Source organism: Aotus nancymaae, unplaced genomic scaffold, assembly GCF_030222135.1.
Source record: "Aotus nancymaae isolate 86718 unplaced genomic scaffold, 86718_ANA_hifiasm-v0.15.2.pri h1tg000058l, whole genome shotgun sequence".
Lineage (NCBI taxonomy): Eukaryota > Metazoa > Chordata > Mammalia > Primates > Aotidae > Aotus > Aotus nancymaae.
The window spans coordinates 55,571,540-55,598,381 of record NW_026988472.1 but is presented as its reverse complement, the minus strand read 5'-3'; the positions used below and the strand labels follow the sequence as shown (position 1 = coordinate 55,598,381).

General features: G+C 43.4%; 1 protein-coding gene and 1 non-coding gene across 20 annotated transcripts in view; one reads left to right on the top strand and one right to left on the bottom strand.

Annotated features, from left to right (window-relative positions):
- The first annotated feature begins 17,546 nt into the window (after positions 1–17,546).
- GYG2 (glycogenin 2) overlaps positions 17,547–26,842 on the top strand; it is a 64,373-nt gene continuing 55,077 nt past the window's right edge. For 6 of the 19 annotated variants that reach the window (XR_010338177.1, XR_010338178.1, XM_064364543.1 and 3 more), the window contains exons 1-3: positions 17,548–17,962; positions 19,073–19,171; positions 19,451–19,628. Coding sequence is in view for 11 of the 19 variants with exons in the window: in XM_064364543.1 (XP_064220613.1) it covers positions 17,831–17,962; positions 19,073–19,171; positions 19,451–19,628 (409 nt within the window). In the remaining 8 variants the exon portion in view is untranslated. Of the gene's footprint in view, positions 17,963–19,072; positions 19,172–19,450; positions 19,629–22,497; positions 22,621–24,667; positions 24,786–26,842 lie in introns of those variants that run through there. The other 13 variants (XM_064364549.1, XM_064364545.1, XM_064364547.1 and 10 more) reach the window with 6 other exon arrangements.
- On the bottom strand, positions 18,122–18,228 carry LOC135270051 (U6 spliceosomal RNA). Its single transcript, XR_010338265.1, has one exon. It is a non-coding gene; the product is annotated as a U6 spliceosomal RNA (small nuclear RNA).

Genomic DNA, 26,842 nt, shown 5'->3' with positions numbered 1-26,842 from the left:
GCCTTCCTAGGCTCATGAGACAAGAAGTATAAAGATGAAATACAACCAGAATTGAAGAGTGAAAATACTTAAGAACACTGTTCCTTGAATATGCCATTGAGTCACTGCAACAACCACCATACTTATTTAAGCTATTGTAGCTGTGTTTTGTTACTTGAAGTTGAAAGCCTAGGATGAGGTTTAAGACTAAAAGTTGAAAAGAAACGTTATTTTACATTAGTTGAACTGGAAAGCTAGCAAGTTCATGATGGCAAGGTAAAATGAAGGATCACTAGAGCATTGACTCTTAATGATGTGGAGCTACTATACAAAGAAGGAATTTACTGTCAACACATTTTCTGTGATAATAACAGTTAAACAAACTCTTATCTGATTAAGAGCCTGTAGTTGGGGTTACATGCAGTAAAATCTTTTCTTACTTCAAAGTCAACATGCCTAAATGATTCTGTACTTAGTTTTAATCATTAATTCCATCTTCATTTAGAGAAGTAGCCTTAAATAGAAATTTTGGCAGCCCAAGATAGATACAGTTGTTATGTGAAACAATTAAAAAATTAAACTCCTAGTTAAATCACTAGAATTCCTTGCAGTGAATTGCTTCCTGACTGATATTCTGTTTAAGTCTCTATTTTACATTCAAGGTTTGCTTGTAGTATGAAACAGATAGGATTTTGACACATAATGACACACTGGCAAATAACAGAAATCAAACTGTAGAAAAGAGTGATCAATATCAGTAAGAGTAAGGCAGTAGAAAAGCACGAAGAATGGTGTAATAGCAGTTAATGTTCTTATGGATGTAGTCCAAAGTCACGAGAATATGGAATTTACTGAATCCAAGATGTGGCCCCAGAGATAAAAGGTGAAAAATTGATTTATGATAGTGGAGTCTGAATTCAAGAGAGATTACAGTAGACAATCAGTTACACACTTAGAGAGTTCAGGCAGCACACATAAGTTTAAATGGAGACTTGACATTCAGATCACGAATGGCATCTAAGTGTGTCTCAATGTTTACAGGGCTTAAAAACCATTTGAAGAACCACTTTAAAATGCAGGAAAGGGAGTGAATGTGTTTGTGACTACCAAAAAGGTGGACAAAAGTGAAATTGGATTTTTATTCCTATTGAAGTCTGTTCACATAACTAATTCCACAATTCCAGAAAGAAGTTCCCCACAGATATCACTGAGAACATCAACTTGATTGTTTTTTGGTTATTTTCAGTTGGAAAGAGAATGAGTCTGTTTGTGATTCCAGCCAGGAAGTTGTGTAACAAAGAGCCCCAGGAAAAGAAGTGGGACTGCCATGTGCATTTCAGGAAGAGTCTGAAGAGTGCTGAGCAGAATAGGAATAGAATATAGTAGACTTGTGTTGATTTTGTGAGTCAGCAGGCAATCAGAATGGTGCCTGCCCATCGTAGGACAACAGGGCATCCAAGCCATGTGGGGAAAATGAGACCTCCCCTCCAGCTGGAAGGTCTCTCTTTATAATGTAGATGGCGATTGGGGTGAGACGGCTGGTACCTGTCTCCTACTGCCACATTAAAAAGGCATCTTTCTGTGTGAGGAAAGAGCCAAGACTCAGAAAACCAGAGAAAGCAGAGCTGGGGAAAAAATACTATATGTGAAACTAAGTGTCACCAAATAATTTATCAGTAACATGGCACAAATACCTTTTCTTACTTAAAAGCTACTTCAAATTGTTTTTCTGACACCTTCAATCAAAAATGACCCCACTCATATACCTTGTATATAGTATTCATTTCAGAATATACCGTTGTTCTAAGAAGCCCATGACTGAGTATAATGTTAAGAAATCAGGATATTAACCATGAATATAGTATGAGCTCATGTCTTCTTAAAATATGAATAGAAAAAGTACAGAGGGTTGGGCACGGTTGCTCACACCTGTAATCCTAGCACTTTGGGAGGCCAAGGCGGGTGGATTACTTGAGATCGGGAGTTTGAGACCAGTCTGGTCAACATGGTGAAACCATGTCTCTACCAAAAATACGAAAATTATCCGGGCATGGTGGTACATGCCTGTAATCCCAGCTACTCAAGAGGCTGAGGCAGGATAATCGCTTGAACCCAAGAGACAGAGGTGGCAGTGAGCTGAGATCACACCACTGCACTCCATCCAGTCTGGGCAACATAGCGAGACTCTGTTTTGTTTTTGTTTTTAAGTATAAAGGGCTAATATTCCCTTCTGATATAAAACAGATTCATACCTGAGACAAGCAAAGAGTATAGGATTAATTTTTTAATGTGAAAATTCAGGAGCCAAGTTAGTGTTCCTTTCTAGACGTAAGTAAATCTTGCATGGCCACAGGCCACAAAGCAGGGAGCTCTCTTAGGTTGGCAAATGTAAGGATTTAAGAATTCTTGGTGATGATGGGATATGAGTACAGTCTCCTTTTTTCAGGCTACCTTAGCATTTGACTGAATAAGTGAAAGGCTGGGAGGGCACATTCCAGAGGAAACAGCACAAAAGTCAGAAAGTACAAGGACTTGTGCTGGGCTAGAGAAGAGAGTTTGGGAAATGAGTGTATTTGTTATTGCGGTAACTAAACTCTCCTGGATAAGCTCTAAGAATGTCTGCCTAATCCTGGAATTTACTGAATCCAATTTACTGATTTCCATTTTCTAGTGCATAGAGTCAGAATATGTTCCAGGGGCTATGCTTCCTACATACGGCGAAAGGTTAACAGCCTTTCAGAGATTCTTAAGAAGTGACTCCTTCAGAGTCCTCTAGACAGCATTTAATTATTTAACTGTAGATGGGGCTTGACCGGATAGGAGTGTCATTGGTCTCACAGCTCCAATTAATTTTTTCACCTTCCTCTTTTCCACTCACTCTACATTTTCCCTCCTGAGTTTTAATGATGCAAACAGCACTGAGGCACCATCATCTTCCATACCTAAACTGAAATGGATTCACATAATAGAGCATTCAAGTCACAACTGCTGTCTGGTTTGCCTAGCTCTGCTTAATGGCCAACAGAAAATACTCTCAGAGACCTTTGTAGGAAAGCAGAGGACTTCTTAACATAATAATAGCATCTTAACAATTCACTGGAATGCATTATGGGCTTAGCTAGTTTTAAGATTCTGGCCTTTTCCAAGCTTCTGATGTACTTTTTTTCTTCTCACTCCCCATAATGAACCTAATTCTCTTAATTTATCAGTCACTCAAAATCTGAGTGACTTGAAAATTGAAGACCATCCACTTAGGTAAATTATTTGGTGTAATAATGCCTAATGATACAACCTAAATAATCGTAGCAAACCCTGCCCTCAAAATCCAGTCCCATATTCTATTACCCCATATGGCTATCAAATCAGCCTAACCCACAGAATAACTGGTTCTTAGGTACTGTCAATGAACTGCAGTGTTGATAGTAAAATTACATGTACTATTTATCAGGTAAAAGATCTATTATAGAGAACAATCACAGAGATGGTTGCCGCCTAAATGCAGATGACTAGAACTCCAGTTACAGTGACTGACCCGAAATACGGTAGCTAGTTAGGGAGCTCAGGTACTAATTACATCCTTAAAAGAATGCATCTGAAATTTTCAACAGAAACATGCTCATGAATACTTTAAATGAAAAAAAAAAAAAAAGCTTAAAGTGGCTGTCTGCACTTACTGAAAAGTAAGTGGGAAAAAATATTTCTTTCACTTAGTTTTAGGAGAAGTGATGTATAACAGTTGCTGGGGTTGGAGAAAGGGATGTAATTAATTATATACAGCACTAGTTTTCTGATTCAATGGGACATCCCAGCACTCAGAAGGTTGCCAATGAGATTAGAGCTGCACAGACACAGTGATGGCCCTTGCAGTGGAAGTCATTACATTAGGTGTCAGGCGATGGAAATCACAAGCAAGGAATGCAAACCCCCTTCGGCAGACCCCGAATAGAGTCAGCCATGGAGTTAAATTATTATGTGAAATGCCATTCTGCTATTAAAACACAAAGAGACAAAGAGACAAGCCAAATCGCCCTTTAAACAATTATAAACATCAAGCTCCCACACACGGAATTTATTTGTAGCTGTTGCCTCTAATGATCCTCCAGGGCTAGAGAAAAGATGGAAGATGTCATAGTCAGCTCAGGTTGCCATAACAAATACCAAAGACTGGGTTGCCTAAATGACAGCAACACATTTTCACACAGTTCTGGAGGCTGCAAAGTCCAAAAAACTGAGCCAGCAAGGTCTAGTTTCTGGTGAGGCCTCTCCTCCTGGCTTGCAGATGTGGTCATTTGTCTTCTTGTGGCCTTTCCTTGGTGTGTATGTACATACAGGAAGAGAAAGAGAGCTCTCTCTTCTTGTAAGGCCACCAATCCTATCAGATTAGAAGCCTACCTTTATGACTTCATTTAACTGTAATTACCTCCTAAAAACTCTATCTCCAAATACAGTCATATTGGGGGCTAGAGCTTCAAAATATACCTTCAGGTATACCTCAGGTGAGTCATCCTTAACATAAATTTTAAAAGCCATTCAAAAGTTATTTGCTCAAAAAACCTTGGCATAAGGCAGCTGAAAAAACAAACGACAGGCACTGTTCACTGTCAGCTGCTATTATGGTTGTCGTCATTATATTCAATCTTTCTTCCTTTTACTGACTACCAAAGGCCCATTTCCTCTTAAGGGAAAATAAAAGGCAAGTCAGTTTCACCTTGAGAAATTTCACTTAAATTCCTGTGGATACCCATGTATTCAACAGAGCTTGTAAGACTCGGTCCCCCAAATGCATTCACAGGTCTGGCTAAGTAGGCCAAGCTCTCTGGGGTCTTTCTTCTACTGTCCCTTGCAGCCATAGCACGCTAGACACTGACACGCAAACTAAACACAATATGTTATGAGCTCAGCCTTTGCATGCACTGTATCATCTACATAGACACCTCCATGCTTCAGCAAACTCCTGATCAATCACTATTCATTTAAAGAGTTTTAATTGTTTTAAATTGTACTTGAAGTTCTGGGATACATGTGCAGAACGTGCAGGTTTGTTACATAGGTATACATGTGCCATGGTGGTTTACTGCACCCATCAACACCTCATCTAGGTTTTAAGCCCCACATGCATTAGGTATAAAAAAGTTTTGACATTTTAAATAGACTTTATTGTTTTAGAAAGTTTTAGATTTTCTAAGACTGAAACTAATACACCACAGGATCTGTAGTAATGACCTCTCTCTTTCATTTCTTGTATTAGTAATTAGTGTCTTTGTTCTATTTGTTAGCCTTGCTAGAATTTTGCCGATTTTACATAGCTTTCCAAAGAACCAGATTTTGGTTTTGTTGATTTTCTCGTTCTCTATTGTTTTCCTATTTTTAATTTCAATGGTTTCCCCTCCAATTCTTATGGTCTCTTTTTCTTGTGTTTGCTTTAGGGTTAAATTTTCTTCTTTCTCTTGTTTCCTAAAGAATAAGCTAAACTAATCGATTTGAGATCTTTCTTCTTTTCTAGTATATGGATTTAATACTATACATTTTCCTCTAAGCATTGCTTTTGCTACATCCCTTCAGATTTTGGTAAGCTGTATTTTCACTATTGTTTAGTTTAAAATACTTTCTAATTTCTCTATATACTTTGTTGTTGACCCAGCTGTTACACAAAACTCTGCCATTTAACCAGCAAATGTTTTGGGACTTTACAATCATCTTTCTGTTATTTTAATTTTAATTTCATTAAGGTCTGAGAATATACTTTACATGATTTATATTCTTTTAGATTTGTTTAGGTGTTTCACATGGACCAGAACCTGTTCTCTAATGATGAATGTTCCATGTGAGCTTGAGAATATGTATTCTCTGCTTTGTCAAAGTAATCTATAAACGTCAATTAGATCAAGTTGATTTATGGTGTTGTTCGAGTCAACCATACATTACTGATTTTCTGCCTGCTTCATCTTTTAATTAAAGAGGTGTGTTAAAACGTCCAAGTATAAATAGTGGGGGTCTTTCTATTCTTCTTGCAGTTCTATCAACTTTTGCCTTACATATTTCAACAAACGGTTGTTAGATGCACACACATTAAGGATTGTTATGTCTTACTGGTGAATTGACCCCTTTTATCATTATGCAATGCCCACTTTTATTCCTGAAAAATTTCCATGGTCTGAAGTTTGCTCTGTCTGAAAATAATATAGCTACTCCAGATTTATTGTGATTTCCCTTCTTCCATCTCTTTCTTTATGAAGTGCTTGAATCTTTATATTTAAAGGGGGTTTCTTTTAGACGGCATATATTCTGGACCTTAGTTTTTCATCAACTTTGACAGTCTTTTAATCTACATATTCATACAATTCACATTTAAAGTGATTATTGATATAGATGGATTAGTAACTACTATGTTGGTAACCATTTTCAATTCATTGTTCTTTTTCTTTCTTTTTTCTTTTTGTTACCCAAGCTGAAGTGCAGTGGCATGATCTTGACTTGTCTCACTGCAATTTCTGCCTCCTGGGCTCAAACAATCCTCCCACCTCAGCCTCCCTAGTAGCTTGGATTACAGGCATCTGCCAGCATGCCTGGCTAATTTTTGTATTTTTAGTAGAGACAGGGTTTGACCATGTTGGCCAGGCTGCTCTCGAATTCCTGATCTCAAGTGATCCACCTGCCTTGACCTCCCAAAGTGCTGGGATTACAGTGTGAGCCACTATGCCCAGCCTCTTTTTTCTTTCTTCTCTTTCTGCCATCTCTGGTTTTAACTGAGCATTTCATATGATATCATTTCACTGTCAATATTAGACAGATCAACAAGACAGAAAATTAACAAGGATATTCAGGACTTGAACTCAGCTCTGGACCAAGCGGACCTAATAGACATCTACAGAACTCTCCACACCAAATCAACAGAATATACATTCTTCTCAGCACCACATAGCACTTATTCTAAAATTGACCACATAATTGGAAGTAAAACACTGCTCAGCAAAAAAAAAGAAAGAAAAAAAGAAAGAACGGAAATCATAACAAACAGCCTCTCAGACCACAGTGCCATCAAATTAGAACTCAGGATTAAGAAACTCACTCAAAAACACACAACTACATAGAAATTGAACAATCTGCTCCTGAATGACTACTGGGTAAATAATTAAATTAAGGCAGAAACAACAAGGTTCTTTGAAACCAATGTGAACAAAGACACAACGTACAAGAATCTCTGGGACACAGCTAAAGCATTATTAAGAGGGAAATTTATAGCACTAAATGCCCACAGGAGAAAGAGGAAAGATCTAAAATCAACACCCTAACATCACAATTAAAAGAACTAGAGACACAAGAATAGACAAATTCAAAAGCTAGCAGAAGACAAGAAATAACTAACATCAGAGCAGAACGAAAGGAGATAGAGACACACAAAACCCTTCAAAAAAAAAAAAAAAATCAGTGAATCCAGGAGCTGGTTTTTCGAAAAGATTAACAAAATAGATAGACTGCTAGTCAGACTGATAAAGAAGAGAGAGAAGAATCAAATAGACACAATAAAAAGTAATAAAGGGGATATTATCACTGATCCCACAGAAATACAAACTACCATCAGAGAATACTATAAACATATCTACACCAATAAACTAGAAAATCTAGAAGAAATGGATAAATTCCTGGACTCAAACATCCTCCCAATACTAAAACAGGAAGAAGTCGTATGCCTGAATGGACCACTAACAAGTTCTGAAACTGAGGCAGTAATTAATAGCCTACCAACCAAAAAGCAGCCCAGGACCAGACAGATTAACAGCCAAATTCTACCACAGTTACAAAGAGGAACTGGTACCATTCCTTCCGAAACTATTCCAAACAATAGAAAAAGAGGTGATCCTCCCTAACTCATTTCATGAGGCCATCATCATCCTGATTCGAAAACCTGGCAAAGACAAAACAAAAAAGAAAATAACAGGCTAGTATCCCTGATGAACATCAACGCAAAAATCCCCATAAATTACTGGCAAACCAAATCCAGCAGCACATCAAAAAGCTTATCCACCACGATCAAGTCGGCTTCATCCCTGGGATGCGAGGCTGGTTCAGCATATGCAAATCGATAAATGCAATTTATCACATAAACAGAACCAATGACAAAAACCACATGAATATCTCAATGGATGCAGAAAAGGCCTTCGATGAAATTCAACACGCCTTCAGACTAAAAACTCTCAATAAACTAGGTACTGATGGAACATATCTCAAAATAATAAGAGCTGTTTATGACAAACCAATAGCCAACATTATACTGAATGGGCAAAAGCTGGAAGCATTCCCTTTGAAAACTGGCACAAGACAAGTATGCTCTCTCTCACCACTCCTATTCAACATAGTATTGGAAGTTCTGGCTGGGACAATCAGTCAAGAGAAAGAAATAAAGGGTATTCGAACAGGAAGAGAGGATGTCAAATTGTCTCTGTTTGCAGACGACATGACTGTATATTTAGAAAACCTCACCGTCTCAGTCCAAAAACTCCTTAAGCTGATTAAACAACTTCAGCAGTCTCAGGATACAAAATGAATGTGCAAAACTCACAAGCATTCCTATACACCAATAATACAAAATGAATGTGCAAAAATCACAAGCATTCCTATACACCAGTAACAGACAAACAGAGAGCCAAGTATGAATGAACTCCCATTCATAACTGCTACAAAGAAAATAAAATACCTAGGAATACAACTTACAAGGGAATTGAAGGACATCTTCAAGGAGAACTACAAACCACTGCTCAAGGAAGTAAGAGAGGACACAAACAAATGGAAAAAAATTCCATGTTGATGGATAGGAAGAATATCGTAAAAATGGCCATACTGTCCAAAGTAATTTACAGATTCAATGTTATTCCTATCAAGCTACTAGTGACTTTATTTACAGAATTAGAAAAAACCCACTTTAAATTTCATATGGAACCGAAAAAGAGCCTGTACAGCAAAGACAATCTTAGGGAAAAGAGAACAAAACTGGTGTTAGCACGCTACCTGACTTCAAACTGTACTACAAGGCTACAGTAACCAAAACAGCAACGGTACCAGTACCAAAACAGATATATTGGCCAATGGAACAGAACAGAGGCCTCAGAAATAACATCACACATCTACAACCAACTGATCTTGAGAAAACTGACAAAAACAAGCCATGGGGAAAGGATTCCCTATTTAATAAATGGTGCTGGGAAAACTGGCTAACCATATGCAGAAAACAAACACTGGATCCCTTCCTTACACCTTATACAAAAATTAACTCAAGATGGATTAAATACTTAAATGTAAAACCCCAAACCATAAAAACCCTAGAAGAAAACCTAGGAAATACCATTCAGGACATACGCATGGGCAAAGACTTCATGAATAAAACACCAAATGCAATTGCAACAAAAGTCAAAACGAACAAATGGGATCTAATTGAACTAAAGAGCTTCTGCACAGCAAAAGAAACTATCAGAGTGAACAGAGGCAACCTACGGAATGGGAGAAAAATTTTGCAATCTATTCATCTGACAAAGGTCTCATATCCAGAATCTACAACTAACTTCAACAAATTTACAAGAAAAGAGCAAACAACCCCATCAAAAAGTGGACGGAGGATATGAACAGACACTTCTCAAAAGAAGATATTTATGTGGCCAACAAATCTGAAAGCAAGCTCATCATCGCTGGTCATTAGAGAAATGCAAATCAAAACTACAATGAGATACCATCTCCCGCCAGTTACAAGGCGATCATTAAAAAGTCAGGAAACAGCAGATGGTGGTGAGGATGTGAAGAAATAGGAATGCTTTTACACTGTTAGTGGGAGTATAAATTAGTTCAACCATTGTGGAAGATAGTGTGGCAATTCCTCAAGGATCTAGAACCAGAAATACCACCTGACCCAGCAATCCCATTCCTAGCCATATACCCAAAGGATATGCACATGTATTTTTATTGAAGCACTATTTACAATAGCAAGGCTTGGAACCAACCCAAATGCCCATCAATGATAATGAGATAAAGAAATTTTATGGCTCCATGAAATACTATGGAGCCATAAAAATGAGTGAGTTCATGTCCTCTGCAGGGACATGGATGAAGCTGGAAACCATCATCCTCAGCAAACGAACAGAAAACCAACCACTGCATGTTCTCACTCATAAGTGAGAACTGAACAATGAGAACACATAGATGCAGAGAAGGGAACATCATACACTACAGCCTGTCAGGGTGGGTCGGGGGGAAGGGGAAGGAGAGCATTAGGACAAAAGCGTAATCGATGTGGGGCTTTAAACCTGGACGATGGGTTGATAGTTGCAGCAAACCACCATGGCACACGTATACCTAGGTGACAAAGCTGTATGTTCATCACATGTATCCCAAAACTTAAAAGTAAAATTTTTTTAAAAAGATCAGTTTATATTAACAGTGAATTTAAAAATAGATAAGGGAAACAGTTCCTTAAAGAAGCAGCACCTCAACAGCAAAGACATGGGAGCAGCCTAAATGCTTATCAATCTCAATGGTGAACTGCATAAAGAAAATGTAGTACATATCCACCACAGAATACTATGCAACTGTAAAAAGGAATGAAGTCATGTTCCTTGCAGCAACATGGATGAAGCTAGAAGCTATTATCCTAAGCGAATTAACACAGGAACAGAAAAACAAATACTGCATATTTTCACTTATAAGTGGGAGCTAAACATTTAGTACCAGTGGACACAAAGAGAACAATAGACACCACAGCCTACTTCAGGGTGGAGGGAGAAAGGTGGGTGAGGATCAAAAAATTCGATTACTATGCTAATTACCTGGATGATGGAGTAATCTGTACACAAAACCTCTACAACACTCAATTCACCCATGTAACAAATCTGCACATATACCTCTTGAATCTGAAAGTTGGAACGAAAAATAAAATAAAATATCAAGAAGATATGCTAAAAAATAAAATATAGGCCAGTCGTGGTGACTCATGCCTGTAATTCCAGCACTTTGGGAGGCCAAGGCTGGCGAATCATGAGGTCAGGATTTTGAGACCAGCCTGGCCAACATGGTGAAACCCCGTCTCTACTAAAAATACAAAAATTAGCCAGGTGTCGTGGCAGGCCCCTTTAATCCCAGTCATTCAGGACGCTGAGGAAGGAAAATGGCTTGAACCTGAGTGTCAGAGGTTGCGGTGAGCCGAGATCATGCCACGGCACTACACCCTGGACAGCAGAGTGAAAGTCAGTTTCGAGGAAAGAAACATTTCATATACACACGTATAAAAAGCACACTCCAATATTCACTCATCAGTCACTATTAGGAACGAGCAGCAAATTAATCTTACTAAGTTGGCGGAAGAAGTCCGGAAGTGCGGCCCTTGCTGCCGATCCACCGACGGTCCACCACGACGTCACCGACGATCCACCATGAAGTCACTTAACGATCCACGACGAGATGGCTACTGCCTTAGGAGGCAGGTTTCTTTTAGGGCTTGTCTCTCTATCGCTCCACCTTCAACGTTCCAGTTCAGTTGTCACAGAAACGGTACACAAGGATAACCGCTACTCCCCACTTCCGGGTAAGTGCTAAGCGCGTGACACCCCGGGCCTTCGCTCCTTATTGGTGCGAGGATCAGTGCTTGGAACGCTGATCTACGTCTTACTCTTTTTTTTTTTTCTTTTTTTTTTTTTTTTTAGTTGGAGACGGAGTTTCGCTCTCGTTACCCAGGCTGGAGTGCAATGGCGCGATCACGGCTCACCGCAACCTCCGCCTCCTGGGTTCAGGCGATTCTCCTGCCTCAGCCTCCCGAGTAGCTGGGACTACAGGCACGCGCCACCGTGCCCAGCTAATTTTTTGTATTTTTAGTAGAGGCGGGGTTTCACCATGTTGACCCGGATGGTCTCGATCTCTTGACCTCGTGATCCACCCGCCTCGGCCTCCCAAAGTGCTGGGATGACAGGCGTGAGACTTAGACCCGTTTGCTTGAGCGGTAACGCTGTTGGCCGCCGTGGCCCCTCCTGTGCCGCAGGCGCCCGCGATACGTGGCCCGGACGAGCCCCTTCTTGCTGCCTCCAGTGCCACTGACCTCCCTGCCTCGGCCCTTATTCCGAGAACAGAGGGCGCGGCTAACGCCGGGCAGGAGGATCCCGTCCTAGTGCGTGCGGGGGCAGCGTGGCGTGGGGGTGATCAGTTTTGGGCGCGGAGGGGCAGAAGAGAGCATAAGGCGACCCCGGGACCAGGGGAGCAGGGGATGGTAGCTTTGGAGCTAGCGCTCTGCGGACCAGCCAGCAGGACACCTGCTCGTTTCCCTTACTGAGGTGGCTTCCCACCCGTAACCTCTGCCTCCTGGGTTCAAGCTGTTCTGTCTCAGCTTCCCCTAGTAGCTGGGATAACAGTTGCCTGCAACTATGCCTGGCTAATTTTCATATTTTTAATAGAGACAGGGTTTCGCCATGTTTTCAGACTGGTCTCAAACTCCTGACCTCAGTTGATCCACTGCCTTGGCCCCCAAAATGCTGGGATTATAGGTGTGAGCCACCGTGCCCAGCCCAGTATGAAAATTCTAAAAAATATATGGTCAGGTGGCCTAGCGTGGTGGCTCACGCTTGTAATCCAAGCACTTTAGAGGCCAAGGCGGGCGGATCACCTGAGGTTGGGAGTTCAAGACCAGCCTGACCAGCATGGTGAAACCCTCCCGTCTTAAAAAGAAAAAAAAAATTTTTTAAGTTAAAAAGATTAAAAAATATATATATATATACATGTATATATACACACACGTGTATATATATACATATGTGTGTATATATATATACACATATATATATATACATATGTGTGTGTGTGTGTGTGTGTGTATATATGTGGTTAGGAAGGGAGCAAAGGTTTCAGACGGCTCTTGGAAGCTCTTTCATATGTTATGATTTTTTTTTTTTTTTTTTTTAATTTGAGACGAAGTCTCTGTCGCCAGGCTGAAGTGCAGTGATGCTATCTCCGCTCACTGCAGTCTTTGCCTCCTGGGTTCAAGTGATTGTCCTGCTTCAGCCTCCTGAGTAGCTGGGACTACAGGCATGTGCCACCACTCCCAGCTAATGTTTTGTATTTTTAGTAGAGACGGGGTTTCACCATGTCAACCAGGATGGTCTTGATCTCTTGACCTCGTGATTTGCCTGCCTTGGCCTCCCAAAGTGCTGGGATTACAGGTGTGAACCACGGCGCCCGGCCTTTGTTTTTTTTTGGAGACCGAGTCTGGCTCTGTCGCCCAGGCCGGAGTGCAGTGGCACGATCTTGGCTCAGTGCACTCTCCACCTCCTGCATTCAGGTGATTCTCCTTCCTCCCTCCTCAGCCTCCGGAGTAGCTGGGATTACAGGCACCCGCCACGACGCCCGGCTAATTTTTGTATTTTAGTAGAGAGTTTCACCGTGGGTCTTGAACTCCTGACCTGGTGATCTACCTGCCTTAGCCTCCCAAAGTGCTGGGATTATAGGCGTGAGCCACTACGCCCAGCCCAGGTTTTTTTTTTAAAAGTTGTATATATTGTTAGTAAATAGGTTTTATACTGTTTAGAAATTTCCCTGTTATCTTAAAAGAAGTAGTCTAGGCCAGGCGCGGTGGCTCATGCCTGTAGTCCCAGCACTTTGGGAGGCCGAGGTGGGTGGATCACCTGAGGTCAGGATTTTGAGACCAGCCTGGCCAACATGGTGAAACCCCGTCTCTACTAAAAATACAAAAATTAGCCAGGTGTCGTGGCAGGCCCCTTTAATCCCAGTCATTCAGGACGCTGAGGAAGGAAAATGGCTTGAACCTGAGTGTCAGAGGTTGCGGTGAGCCGAGATCATGCCACGGCACTACACCCTGGACAGCAGAGTGAAAGTCAGTTTCGAGGAAAGAAACATTTCATATACACACGTATAAAAAGCACACTCCAATATTCACTCATCAGTCACTATTAGGAACGAGCAGCAAATTAATCTTACTAAGTTGGCGGAAGAAGTCCGGAAGTGCGGCCCTTGCTGCCGATCCACCGACGGTCCACCACGACGTCACCGACGATCCACCATGAAGTCACTTAACGATCCACGACGAGATGGCTACTGCCTTAGGAGGCAGGTTTCTTTTAGGGCTTGTCTCTCTATCGCTCCACCTTCAACGTTCCAGTTCAGTTGTCACAGAAACGGTACACAAGGATAACCGCTACTCCCCACTTCCGGGTAAGTGCTAAGCGCGTGACACCCCGGGCCTTCGCTCCTTATTGGTGCGAGGATCAGTGCTTGGAACGCTGATCTACGTCTTACTCTTTTTTTTTTTTCTTTTTTTTTTTTTTTTTTAGTTGGAGACGGAGTTTCGCTCTCGTTACCCAGGCTGGAGTGCAATGGCGCGATCACGGCTCACCGCAACCTCCGCCTCCTGGGTTCAGGCGATTCTCCTGCCTCAGCCTCCCGAGTAGCTGGGACTACAGGCACGCGCCACCGTGCCCAGCTAATTTTTTGTATTTTTAGTAGAGGCGGGGTTTCACCATGTTGACCCGGATGGTCTCGATCTCTTGACCTCGTGATCCACCCGCCTCGGCCTCCCAAAGTGCTGGGATGACAGGCGTGAGACTTAGACCCGTTTGCTTGAGCGGTAACGCTGTTGGCCGCCGTGGCCCCTCCTGTGCCGCAGGCGCCCGCGATACGTGGCCCGGACGAGCCCCTTCTTGCTGCCTCCAGTGCCACTGACCTCCCTGCCTCGGCCCTTATTCCGAGAACAGAGGGCGCGGCTAACGCCGGGCAGGAGGATCCCGTCCTAGTGCGTGCGGGGGCAGCGTGGCGTGGGGGTGATCAGTTTTGGGCGCGGAGGGGCAGAAGAGAGCATAAGGCGACCCCGGGACCAGGGGAGCAGGGGATGGTAGCTTTGGAGCTAGCGCTCTGCGGACCAGCCAGCAGGACACCTGCTCGTTTCCCTTACTGAGGTGGCTTCCCACCCGTAACCTCTGCCTCCTGGGTTCAAGCTGTTCTGTCTCAGCTTCCCCTAGTAGCTGGGATAACAGTTGCCTGCAACTATGCCTGGCTAATTTTCGTATTTTTAATAGAGACAGGGTTTCGCCATGTTTTCAGACTGGTCTCAAACTCCTGACCTCAGTTGATCCACTGCCTTGGCCCCCAAAATGCTGGGATTATAGGTGTGAGCCACCGTGCCCAGCCCAGTATGAAAATTCTAAAAAATATATGGTCAGGTGGCCTAGCGTGGTGGCTCACGCTTGTAATCCAAGCACTTTAGAGGCCAAGGCGGGCGGATCACCTGAGGTTGGGAGTTCAAGACCAGCCTGACCAGCATGGTGAAACCCTCCCGTCTTAAAAAGAAAAAAAAAATTTTTTAAGTTAAAAAGATTAAAAAATATATATATATATACATGTATATATACACACACGTGTATATATATACATATGTGTGTATATATATATACACATATATATATATACATATGTGTGTGTGTGTGTGTGTGTATATATGTGGTTAGGAAGGGAGCAAAGGTTTCAGACGGCTCTTGGAAGCTCTTTCATATGTTATGATTTTTTTTTTTTTTTTTTTAATTTGAGACGAAGTCTCTGTCGCCAGGCTGAAGTGCAGTGATGCTATCTCCGCTCACTGCAGTCTTTGCCTCCTGGGTTCAAGTGATTGTCCTGCTTCAGCCTCCTGAGTAGCTGGGACTACAGGCATGTGCCACCACTCCCAGCTAATGTTTTGTATTTTTAGTAGAGACGGGGTTTCACCATGTCAACCAGGATGGTCTTGATCTCTTGACCTCGTGATTTGCCTGCCTTGGCCTCCCAAAGTGCTGGGATTACAGGCGTGAGCCACGGCGCCCGGCCCAGGTTTTTTTTTTTTAAATTTGTATATATTGTTAGTAAATAGGTTTTATACTGTTTAGAAATTTCCCTGTTATCTTAAAAGAAGTAGTCTAGGCCAGGTGCGGTGGCTCATGCCTGTAGTCCCAGCACTTTGGGAGGCCGAGGTGGGTGGATCACCTGAGGTCAGGATTTTGAGACCAGCCTGGCCAACATGGTGAAACCCCGTCTCTACTAAAAATACAAAAATTAGCCAGGTGTCGTGGCAGGCCCTTTTAATCCCAGTTATTCAGGACGCTGAGGAAGGAAAATGGCTTGAACCTGAGTGTCAGAGGTTGCGGTGAGCCGAGATCATGCCACGGCACTACACCCTGGACAACAGAGTGAAAGTCAGTTTCAAGGAAAGAAACGGTATACTAGTACATTTCATATAAACACGTATAAAAAGCACAATATAAATATATAGCTATCAATAACTATTAGGAATGACCAGTAAATTAATCTTACTAAGTTGGCGGAAGAAGTCCGGAAGTGCGGCCCTTGCTGCCGATCCACCGACGATCCACCATGAAGTCACTTAACGATCCACGACGAGATGGCTACTGCCTTAGGAGGCAGGTTTCTTTTAGGGCTTGTCTCTCTATCGCTCCACCTTCAACGTTCCAGTTCAGTTGTCACAGAAACGGTACACAAGGATAACCGCTACTCCCCACTTCCGGGTAAGTGCTAAGCGCGTGACACCCCGGGCCTTCGCTCCTTATTGGTGCGAGGATCAGTGCTTGGAACGCTGATCTACGTCTTACTCTTTTTTTTTTTTCTTTTTTTTTTTTTTGAGTTGGAGACGGAGTTTCGCTCTCGTTACCCAGGCTGGAGTGCAATGGCGCGATCTCGGCTCACCGCAACCTCCGCCTCCTGGGTTCAGGCGATTCTCCTGCCTCAGCCTCCCGAGTAGCTGGGACTACAGGCACGCACCACCATGCCCAGCTAATTTTTTGTATTTTTAGTAGAGGCGGGGGTTTCACCATGTTGACCCGGATGGTCTCGATCTCTTGACCTCGTGATCCACCCGCCTCGGCCTCCCAAAGTGCTGGGATGACAGGTGTGAGACTTAGAGACTTAGACCCGTTTTCTTTTTTTTTTTTTTTTGAGACGGAGTTTCGCTCTCGTTACCCAGGCTGGAGTGCAATGGCGCGATCTCGGCTCGCCGCAACCTCCGCCTCCTGGGTTCAGGCGATTCTCCTGCCTCAGCGTCCCGAGTAGCTGGGATTACAGGCACGCATCACCACACCCGGCTCATTTTTGTATTTTAGTAGAGAGTTTCACCGTGGGTCTTGAACTCCTGACCTGGTGATCTACCTGCCTTAGCCTCCCAAAGTGCTGGGATTATAGGCGTGAGCCACTACGCCCAGCCCAAGTTTTTTTTTTTAAAGTTGTATATATTGTTAGTAAATAGGTTTTATACCGTTTAGAAATTTCCCTGTTATCTTAAAAGAAGTAGTCTAGGCCAGGCGCGGTGTCTCATGCCTGTAGTCCCAGCACTTTGGGAGGCCGAGTTGGGTGGATCACCTGAGGTCAGGATTTTGAGACCAGCCTGGCCAACATGGTGAAACCCCGTCTCTACTAAAAATACAAAAATTAGCCCGGTGTGGTGGCAGGCACCTGTAATCTCAGCTACTTGGGAGGCTGAGGCAGTTAACCTCAGCCTGGGAGGTGGAATTTGCAGTGAACTGAGATTGCGCCATTGCACTCCATCCTGGGTAACGAGTGAAACTGCATTTCAAAAAAAAAAAAAAAGGTAGAATGTTGGAATTCGATTCTTAAAATTCTTTAGCCTGGTTTCCTTATCTTCCTAATAGGAAACTGAGGTAAAGTTATTAATTTGGAGAGTCTATGAGGGCTTGCCTCATCTGAGCCTTAGAAGGTGGGTGTCTGGCCTTTGGTTTGGTGTTTTCCTCCCTAGGCTCGTTCTTAGGTACCTTGGACTTTTTGTATTATAGTTGCTTTTTTTTCTGGGGACCAGAAATCGGGGCTGCATCTTATGAAAAAGTGTTTTGATTGCAGTGCGGATGAGGTTCGAAGAAAATCTCTGGTTCTCAAGTTTCCTAAACAGCAGCTTCCTCCAAAGAAAAAACGGCGAGTTGGAACCACTGTTCATTGTGACTATTTGAATGTGAGTCTGGGCGTTGCTTCCTTCTGATTAAGTGGGTTCTGACTGATTCCCCTGGCCGTGTATGCCATGGCTCTCACAGCCTTAGAGTCTCCATTTGCCTTGCCCTGAGAATTATGGGTACTGTTCATTGTAATACTTCTTTTTTTTTTTTCTAAATTTTTTTTCTTTTTACACTTCACGAATTTGCGTGTCATCCTTGCACAGGGGCCATGCTAATCTTCTCTGTATAGGTCCAATTTTAGTATATGTGCTGCTGAAGCGAGCACTTATTGTAAGATTTCTAAAACATGTTTGTCTAGTTAGAGAATGTGGATTTTTTTTTTTTTTTTGAGATGGAATCTTATTCTGCCCAGGCTGGAGTGCAGTGGCGTGATCTCAGCTCACTGCAGCCTCCATCTCCCAGGTTCAAGCAATTCTTCTGCAGCTGAGATTACAGGCACACACTACCATGCCCAGCTAATTTTTGTATTTTTTTTTTTGTTTTTTTTGAAGACGAGGTTTCACCATGTTGGCTAAGCTGTTTTTGAACTCCTGACCTCAAGTTATCCGCCCACCTCTGCCTCCCAAAGTGCTGGGGTTACAGACATGAGCCATTGAGCCTGGCTAATTTTTGTATTTTTATTAGAGATGAGGATTTGCCATATTGACCATGCTGGTCTCGAACTCCTGACCTCAGGTAGTCCACTCGCCTTAGCCTCCCAAAGTGCTGGAATTACAGGCGTGAACCACTGTGCTTGGCTGATGTTGTGGGGGGTTTTTTGGTTTTGTTTTTGTTTTGAGACAGAGTCTTGCTCTGTCACCCAGGCTGGAGTGCAGTGGTGTGATCTTGGCTCAGTGCAGCCTCTGCCTCCCTCCCAGGTTCAAGTGATCCTCCTACCTCTGCCTCCTGAGTAGCTCGGATTACAGGCACATGCCACCACACCTGGCTAATTTTTGGAGATGGGGTTTCTCTATGTTGTCCAGAAGGGTCTTGAACTCCTGGCCTCAAGTGGTCTGCCCTCCTTGGCCTCCCAAAGTGCTGGGATTATAGGCGTGAGCTACTGTGCCCAGACAGAATATGGATTTTTTTTTTGGTCTGAGGAGGCATTCTTATGTCTTGTTTCTCCTTAGAGACCTCGTAAGTCCATCCATCGGCGCCACACAGACCCTGTGGTGACGCTATCATCCATCTTGGAGTCCATCATCAATGACGTGAGAGATCTTCCAAATGTGAGTTCATTGCATTGGATATCTATAGTATGGATGTTAAGGTCCTTTGTTCTGTCTGTGATTTCCAGTAGGGGGCAGTAATCTATAGGTCTAGGCACCTCGAATTTTGAGGGATGTAGTTTTTTATTTTTTTTAAAGCAGTTTAACAGAGGAAACAGATCTGCTCCGTCTAGAAAGATTCCTTTCAGAGTTGATAGACAGGTTAAGATGTGTGAGTCTTCGGGAATTGGCTCTGGCAAGTGTTCTTTGCTGACGTATGGTTCTGGCTCTTGTTTGCAGACATATCCTTTCCACACTCCAGTTAATGCAAAGGTTGTAAAGGACTACTACAAAATCATCACTCGGCCAATGGACCTGCAGACACTTCGTGAAAATGTCCGTAAACGCCTCTACCCATCTCGGGAAGAGTTCAGAGAGCATCTGGAGCTAATTGTGAAAAATAGTGCAACCTACAATGGTAAGAATCATATGTCCCATGGCTGCAAAGGTCACTGTTCAGATCCTTATTCATTCCTTACTGGCCCTAAATTCAAACTGGATTGGATTGAGAGGACTACAGTGCATTTGTGCACTCATTTGTGGGTATGAAAATCAGATAATATACATTTTCAGTCATTGAATAAATATCACTTTCTTTTATTCCCACTGTTTTTAGTTCTTATATCCTCTGGAGAATTTGGAGTCTGTCCATTGCAATGAAACAGTTGCATGGAAAGTAGTGGAAGAGGTGAGCCTAGCTTAGAAGAGAGAGACATTCAGTGTGGATGGAACCTGTGTAGAGTATGCACTTGTGACCATATTCTCTGTGTCTGAATCTTTGATTTGATCTACAAATATGTTAGAGGCACTCAAAAGCTGAGAAGACAAAAGAAGAAGTAATCTGCTTGTGTGTCTTTTTTTTTTCCTTGTGAGACAGGGTTTCACGCCTATTGCCCAGTAGTCTCCCGAGTAGCTGGGACTAAAGGCTGTTGCCTCCGTGCCCTGCTAATTTTTGTATTTATTTTTTATTTATTTATTTTTTTTGGAGACGGAGTTTCGCTCTTGTTACCCAGGCTGGAGTGCAATGGCGCGATCTCGGCTCGCCGCAACCTCCGCCTCCTGGGTTCAGGCAATTCTCCTGCCTCAGCCTCCTGAGCAGCTGGGATTACAGGCACGCGCCACCGTGCCCAGCTAATTTTTTGTATTTTTGGTAGAGATGGGGTTTCACCATGTTGACCAGGATGGTCTCGATCTCTTGACCTCGTGATCCACCCGCCTCGGCCTCCCAAAGTGCTGGGATTACAGGCGTGAGCCACCACACCCGGCCTAATTTTTGTATTTTTTTGGTAGAGATGGGGTTTCGCCATGTTGCCCAGGCTGGTCGTGAACTCCTGGCCTCAAGTGGTCTGCCTGCCTTGGCCTCCCAAAGTGTTGGTTTCACCATGTTGCCCAGGTCCGTCTCAAACTCCTGAGCTCAAGTGATCTGCCCACCTTGGCCTCCCAAAGTTCTGGGATTACGGACGTGAGCCACTGTGTCCGGCCACATTTTTTTAATTTCACCATAAGAAATCTTTAAAATGAGTACTCTTATAACCCTCATTTTCCAGGTGAACATACAGGTCTGTAGTGTTTAAATAGCTTAAAAAAATTTTTGTTTAATGAGAAAGATGAGCTGATGGGTAGATGTGTGCAGTAAACCACCACGGCACACGTTTACCTATTTAACAAATCTGCACGTCCTGCCCATGTATGAAAAAAAAAGGAAGAGGACTTTACCTTTAGGGGCACTTCTAACCTACATCTGTGATCTTCTTTTTTTTTTGGAGATGTAGTCTGTCTGTGTTGCTCAGGCTGAAGTGCAGTGGTACGATCTTGGCTCACTGCAATCTCTGCCTCCTGGGTTCAAGCGATTCTCCTGCCTCTGCCTTCTGAGTAGCTGGGATTATAGGTGCCCACCATCATGCCCAGCTAATTTTTGTATTTTTAGTAGAAATGAGGTTTTGCCATGTTGGCCAGGCTGGTCTTGAACTCCTGACGTCAGGTGATCTGCCCACCTCGGTCTCCCAAAGTGTTGGGATTGCAGACGTGAGCCACCACGCCCGGCTGATTTTCTTTTTTGCGACAGAGTCTCACTCTGGAGGAGTGCAGTGGTGGGATCTTGGCCCACTACAACTTTCGCCCCCTGGGTTCAAGTGATTCTCCTGTACTCTTTTTTTTAAATTTTATTTTGTTTATTTTTTTCCTGTGGTTCTCTAAGAAGGAGCCTGTACTCTTAACTAACATGCTCAATATACCCTTCTCCACTTTTTCACTTACCATTTATGCCTCACACCCGTGTACTTGTCTTCGGCTGAAGTACTAGCTACATTCTAATTGCCGGATCCACTGACCACATTTCAGAAATAACCTTTTATTTAAGCAGCTTTATTGAAATATACACAATGGCTCATGCCTATAATCCCAACACTTTGGGAGGCCAAGGCAGGAAGATCACTTGAGCCCAGGAGTTTGAGACCAGCCTGGGCAATATAGTGAGACTCTGTCTCTACAAAATAAAAATTAGCCAGGCATGGTGGCATGCGCCTGTGGTCCCAGCTACTTGAGACACTACGGTAGGAAGGAGGATTCCTTGAGCACCACTGCACTCCATCCTGGACAACATAGTGAGACCCTGTCTTGAAGGGAAAGAAAACAGGAGTGAAGTACTAATACTAAGAACAAAGGAATGAAGTACTAATTTTTAATTTTTTTTTTTTTTTTTCTGAGGCGGAGTTTCGCTTGTTACCCAGGCTGGAGTGCAATGGCGCGATCTCGGCTCACCGCAACCTCTGCCTCCTGGGTTCAGGCAATTCTCCTGCCTCAGCCTCCTGAGTAGCTGGGATTACAGGCACGCGCCACCGTGCCCAGCTAATTTTTTGTATTTTTAGTAGAGACGGGGTTTCACCATGTTGACCAGGATGGTCTCGATCTCTTGACCTCGTGATCCACCCGCCTCGGCCTCCCAAAGTGCTGGGATTACAGACGTGAGCCACCGCGCCCGGCCCAATTTTTAATTTTTTAATAGAGGTAGGGTTTCACCATGTTGGCCAGGCTGGTCTCAAACTCCTGGCCTCAAGTAATCCGCCTGCCTCAGCCTCCCGAAGTGCTGGGATTGCAGGTGTGAGCCACTGTGCCCAGCCTGGAATATCATTTATCTTGACGTGTTGTCATTCAGTAGATAATTCAAAGTTACACTTTTTGGGGCAAGGGTAATACATAGCTAGCTGAACCTTAAATTACCCTTAATTTTTCTATGGTGATCACACCTGAGGGAATCTCTGTCTTGGCTTTGCTTTGTTTAATTTCAGAAGGAAGACAAATTAGCTCGTTTAGAGAAAGCTGTCAACCCCTTGCTGGACGATGATGACCAGGTGGCATTTTCTTTCATTCTGGACAACATTGTCACCCAGAAAATGATGGCAGTCCCAGATGTAAGCTGTCTCTGTGCTAAATATTGTGAGGATGGTGCGGGAGAAGGAAAGATGTACAGGGTTTACATATGTATGTATTTTGGAGTCTGGGTGGTTTATGTCAGTTGTGACTGGTGTGCGATTTTACATATTGACCTTTTTGCTGTATTTGTACGTTATCTTTTTTTTTTTTTTTTTTTTTTTGAGACGGAGTTTCGCTCTCGTTACCCAGGCTTGAGTGCAATGGCGCGATCTCGGCTCACCGCAACCTCCGCCTCCCGGGTTCAGGCAATTCTCCTGCCTCAGCCTCCTGAGTAGCTGGGATTACAGGCACGCGCCACCATGCCCAGCTAATTTTTTGTATTAATAGAGACGGGGTTTCACCATGTTGACCAGGATGGTCTCGATCTCTTGACCTAGTGATCCACCCGCCTCGGCCTCCCAAAGTGCTGGGATTACAGGCTTGAGCCACCGCGCCCGGCCACGTTATCTTTTTTTTTTAAGCGTACGTTATCATTGAAATCAAAGAGGCCAGGAATCTTTGGATGTAGGGAGGTTTCTGCTTCCTGTTGTTGACAGTCAGTATAAGAATGCTCCTGAATAGCCCTGTAGAGAGAGGATGCTTGCTAATGCAAGGCTTTTGATTTAGAGGTGCTTCCAGGCAAATGATACTTTGATAATTAGCGACTGTTGGTTGTCTTTTATTTCGATTTTTTATTGTTATAGTGATCCTCCCCAGGAATTCTCAAATGAGTTTACTGTTGCACTATAGGAGTGTGTTCTACATGTGTAATGCTATAAAACTTCGGGATGGGACTAGGGAATAAGGAATGTTGATTATGACTATAGAGCAAGTGTTCTTACCCTATCATGGCATAGAAATCTTAAAGGAATCTATGAACCCCTTACATTATATACACACATTGTGTATGTCCATAGCTTTTTTTCAGGAATAGTTGTGACCCAACAAAGGTAGAGAAACAATGCAAAACAAAAAAAGAGGGCAAAGGAATTCTGTGACCAACATGTTTCACAATTTCTACTCGATTTTATAAATGATGACACTTTTCCCCCGACATCTCTGTAGTTTCATCAATCTCCCTCCCCATGTGACCGCCTCAACCGTTCTCTATCTCTGCCAACTCAAAATGGTTGAAGCAATAAAGACAGCATCCGTAACAAGATGTACTTAGATTCGGGACCTCTGGGCTGGGTCAATTTGAGGGTTTAACAATGTCTTCAAGCAGCCAGGTTCTCTGTGTCTTGCAGTCCTGTGTTTCATAAGTCATTGGCCCATTTCACTCATGGCAGAAGATGACTGCTGTACCTACAGCTCACCTGAGGTCAGGAGTTCGAGACCAGCCTGGCCAACATGGTGAAACCCTGTCTCTACTAAACATACAAAAGTTAGGATGGCACGGTGGCTCATACCTGTAATCCTAGCATTTTGGGAGGCCAAGGCCGGCAGATCACCTGAGGTCAGGAGTTCAAGACCAACCTGGCCAACATGGTGAAACCCCATCTCTACTAAAAATCCAAAAATTAGCAGGGTGTGGTGGGGCATGCCTGTAATCCCAGCTACTTGGGAGGCTGAGGCAGGACAATTGCTTGAACCCAGGAGGTGGAGGTTGCAGTGAGCCAAGATTATGCCATTGCATTCCAGCCTGGAGGACAGAGTGAGACTCCATCTAAAAAAAAAAAAAAAAAAAAAAGTAAGTGATCAGGTGAGAAAGCATGAAGGAACCTTGAGAGAAAGGAAAAATAGTGGTTGACAGGAGCACGTGCTGCAAATCACTTGCTTATTTTTGTGTGAAGTTGTTTGCCAATGCAGTTCTTTATATATTATTATGTTAATCTTTACCAAAAGATAAAATATTGAAATGTAATTGCAATTGTGACGCACACACATACACGTAGACACGTTGTGTATCGCAAATGTGTTTTTTCATTCTGAACTTGTCTTCAATTCTTAGAACCTTTGTCACAATCATGTGCAATCAAAGAGCTTGGCACAAACATCTGTTCTGTGCCTTCTGAGTTTGAGGGATTTTTTTTTTTTTTGAGACAGAGGCTTGCTCTGTCGCCCAGGCTGGAGTGCCATAGTGTGATCATGGCTCACTGCAGGCTTGACCTCCGCGGCTCAAGCAGTCCTCCTACTTTGCCCCCCTGAGTAGCTGGGACTACAGGTATGTGCCAACACACGCAGCTAAGGTTTTTTTTTTTTTTTTTTTTTTTTTTCTGTAAAGATGGGTCACTATATTGGACAGGCTGGTCTTGAACTCCTGAGCTCAGGCGATCCTCCCACTTCAGCCTTCCTGAGTAGCTAGGACAACAGGCGTGTACCAACACTCTTGGCTACATATTTTTTTAATGTTTTCTAAAGACAGAGGGATGTCACTATATTGCCCAGGCTGGTCTTGAACTCCTGAGCTCACACGATCCTCCTGCCTTGCCCCGCAAAGTGCTGGGATGACAGGTGTAAGCCACCATGCCCGGCTGCCTTCTGGGTTTCAATCCTCCCTTTCCGAACACACACAGAACTCTAAGAAGGTCCTATAACTACCTCTCCGATAACATTGTCCCAGGCATATAAATGTCTTGATGTTTTCTTTAAATGCCTACCGAGGAAAATTGGCATCAGGGAGGAGAGAAAGATTTACTCCGAATGCACCCATGACAAAGCTCACCCGCTGCCAAGCTCTCCGTGGCTTCCTGGAGACCAACACACACAGGAACAGGAGCCCCTCAACCCCCGGAGGAAGATGCCTCCTCCGGGTTTAAAAACGGAGCTCTTTTGCCCGGGGATCATGAGAGTTGCCTTGTGGCTTAGGGCCTTATGCTCTGCTTTCAGAGCACAAATTCTCAGTGGAATGGGAGAAAGGTCGGGTGAGGAGGAGTGGGGTGATTTATGGGGCAGAGAATGGTGCAACACGTACGCTTGTTTGTGTTGAGAGACCGAGGCCTCCTGCATGCGCTAAACATGCTGTTTAAACATCCCTGCAATTTTGCCAACGTCTTTTTCTCTCTGGCTGCCTCAACCCTTTTCTGTCTCTGCCAAATCCATGCCCCACCCTTTCCAGTCCTCCTGGCTCCAGCTACCCTTCCCCACGACCCTCAAATCTCAGAAACGCAAGCAGTGCCTCTCAAGCCTAGCTGCACATTAGGAACTCGGGAAGGCCCGGTTCACATAGGGCCGTCGGGGGAAGCCTGCAGGCGCCTGAGAATGTGCATGACACAGTTTCCCAGGTGACGCTGGTGCTGCTGGACCAGGACTGAGCCTGCACATCTCACCCCTAATTCAAAATCAAAAGATGGGGAGAGGGTGTTCGGCAAAACGCAGCCTGGGATTCTGTTTTGGAGACCCCGTGTTCCTGAGAGAAGAGCAGTGCTCCTGACAGCTGGTGGGTGGGGCCTAGGACGCTGCTCAACACCCACAGAGATTCATTCATCTATTCATCTGTCATCTTCATTTATCTAATATCTATCTATCTATCTATCCATCCATCACCATTATTTATCTATTATCTATCATCTATCTGTCTTCGTATCTTCATCATCATCATCATCAATCTACCTATTATCTGTCTGTCTGCCTGGCTGTGTTTCTGTCTCTCGAACTAATCTACCATCATTGTTTATCTATCCATTGTCTACCTATTATTCATCTCTTTATCCGTCATCAGTCTATCCATCTATCCATCCATCCATCTATCATCATTTATCTATTATCTGTCACTTATCTATCTATTACGTGTCTGTCTGTCTGCCTGTCTACCTACCATCATCATCATTTACCTATTACCTGCCATCATCATCATCGTTTGTCTGTTATCTGTCTGTAATCATCATTTATCTATTATTTTCTATCTGTATCTCTATCTAATGTATCAATCATCATTTATCTGTAATCTGTCTAACTCTATATCTATCATCTACCTGTCATCCATCTATATTTATCATTGTTTCTTACCGTCTACTTATTATCGATCTATCTATAGTATTGATCATCTATCATCTATTTTCTGTTATCTATCATCCATCTCTCTACATCGAATCATGGCAGTGGTTGTCACCTGGGTGCTTTTGACGCTAGAGAACACTTGGGAACGTGTGCAGTCATTTGTGGTTGTTATGATTAGGTGGGCTGCGCTTCTGCATACAGCGGGTGGAGCCCAGGGGGTCTGCTAAACGGCGTACAGTGCACAGGACCGCGCCGCCGTAATGCTCTAGCCCCGAATATCCA